The following is a 1,481-nucleotide window of genomic DNA, read 5'->3' as shown; positions in this document are numbered from 1 at the left end:
TATCTGGCATCATTAACCTTCTCGTTAAATTGAATTTATACGAAGAACTGGTTTAGCCTGCCTACCAGTCCAGTGGAAAAGACAGGCAAGCCTAGCAGCCCTAACCCCAGGGGTGCAATTGGGGACCCCCCAGGTACAGTCTTTTTATTTTTCTGCCTGGTGCCTACACCTCTGCTTCGCTGTTATTAGAACCTTTTTATAATTGCCTGTGCCAGCCAGAAGATCCCTTGCCTTTTGCTGTTAGCTTGTAGCTTGATTAGCCTAGTTTAGAGTTCATTTTAGCCGACATCATGGGTGACAACTCAAAAAAGAGCTATAGACCACCTAGTCACAGAGAGACGAGATCAGACAGCTCCATCCAGTTCAGTGAATCTGAATCTATTAATGAGCACATTAATATGCTCACCTCACATATTAACACCCTTAAGAACAAGCAGAAGCTAATTGCAGATTCACTTAATGACCAAAACCTTAAATCTACTGTGGCAGAAGTTGTCAGTGAGGCACTGTCTAATGAGGTTGGTTCTTTGGTTGAGGCGTCTGTTAAAAAACTTGCCTCTAGTCATGTGCCTGCTGCTTTTGATGCTAACAACATGGAAGTTATTAAACAAGAGGTATACAATAGTCTTAAAATGGATTTTGATGTGCTTGTTGAAAAATCACTAAAACAATATGATTTGAGGATGTCAAAGCTTGAATCATCTCTTCATTTGCTTGACTCAGGTTTTTCAGAGCTGCAAAAATCTCTGAAACCAATTCAACTCAATGTGGATCGTCTGAGCGATCAGTTTGACCAAATGAAAATTTCAAATCAGCTGATCCTATTTGGTTTCAAAGAAGATCCTTATCCAGAATCTTCTGAAAGCAAATTTCTTGGATATTGCAGTAATAGGTTTCCTGGTATTCCTTTGACTAAGAATGACATGGTTTCTGTTAGAAGGATTGGAAAACAAGGCTCAGGTTTGAAATCTCGCCCACTTGTTGTAGAATTTTGTAGTCCAAGAATGCAGCAGCTTATTCTTAGAGAAAAGTAAAGTTTGCAAGGTAGTGGTGTCTTTATTTCTGAGTCACTCACAAAGCCTAGACTTCAGCTACATAACTATGCTAAATCAAAGCTTCGGAAGAGGTCTACATGGTATAGTGGAGGAAAAATACTTACCAAGCTTTCTGATCGTAAAGTGATCATTGTTAAAGAGTCCTCTCAAGTTGATGTTCTCCATCAATCAATTACAGCCCATCCAAGCCCCTCCCAGGACTGAAATAAACCATTTTCCCCCTGTTTGCTCTGTTGTTTTGTTGTTGTTGTTTTTAAATCTTTATGATTTAATGGTTTTACTTATGCTTGCATTTATGTTGTTTTACATTATTCTTTTAAGTAAATTCCATAAACCGTTGATAACTCTTTTCTTCTGGCTGCTTCTTTATTGTTTTGCCTTTTTCTTTATTTGGTTTTTGCCTTTGTCCTTGTAATTGTTTGTTAT

General features: G+C 38.3%; 1 protein-coding gene across 1 annotated transcript; it reads left to right on the top strand.

The window, feature by feature from the left end:
- Positions 1-290: 290 nt before the first annotated feature.
- Positions 291-1,034, top strand: LOC148941088 (uncharacterized). Its single transcript, XM_089105162.1, has one exon. It carries the CDS (start codon positions 291-293, stop codon positions 1,032-1,034), a length of 744 nt encoding a protein of 247 aa, XP_088961288.1.
- The last annotated feature ends 447 nt before the right edge of the window (positions 1,035-1,481 follow it).

Source organism: Artemia sp. Qi Xiang Cuo, chromosome 19, assembly GCF_049724085.1.
Source record: "Artemia sp. Qi Xiang Cuo chromosome 19, ASM4972408v1, whole genome shotgun sequence".
In the NCBI taxonomy this organism is placed as follows: Eukaryota; Metazoa; Arthropoda; class Branchiopoda; order Anostraca; family Artemiidae; genus Artemia; species Artemia sp. Qi Xiang Cuo.
The sequence above is the reverse complement of the archived record's forward strand: the minus strand, read 5'-3'. Positions and strand labels throughout refer to the sequence as shown.

Bases quoted from the DNA above. Each gene is read 5' to 3' on its own strand.
- LOC148941088 (XM_089105162.1), top strand. From the start codon at position 291: ATGGGTGACAACTCAAAAAAGAGCTATAGACCACCTAGTCACAGAGAG.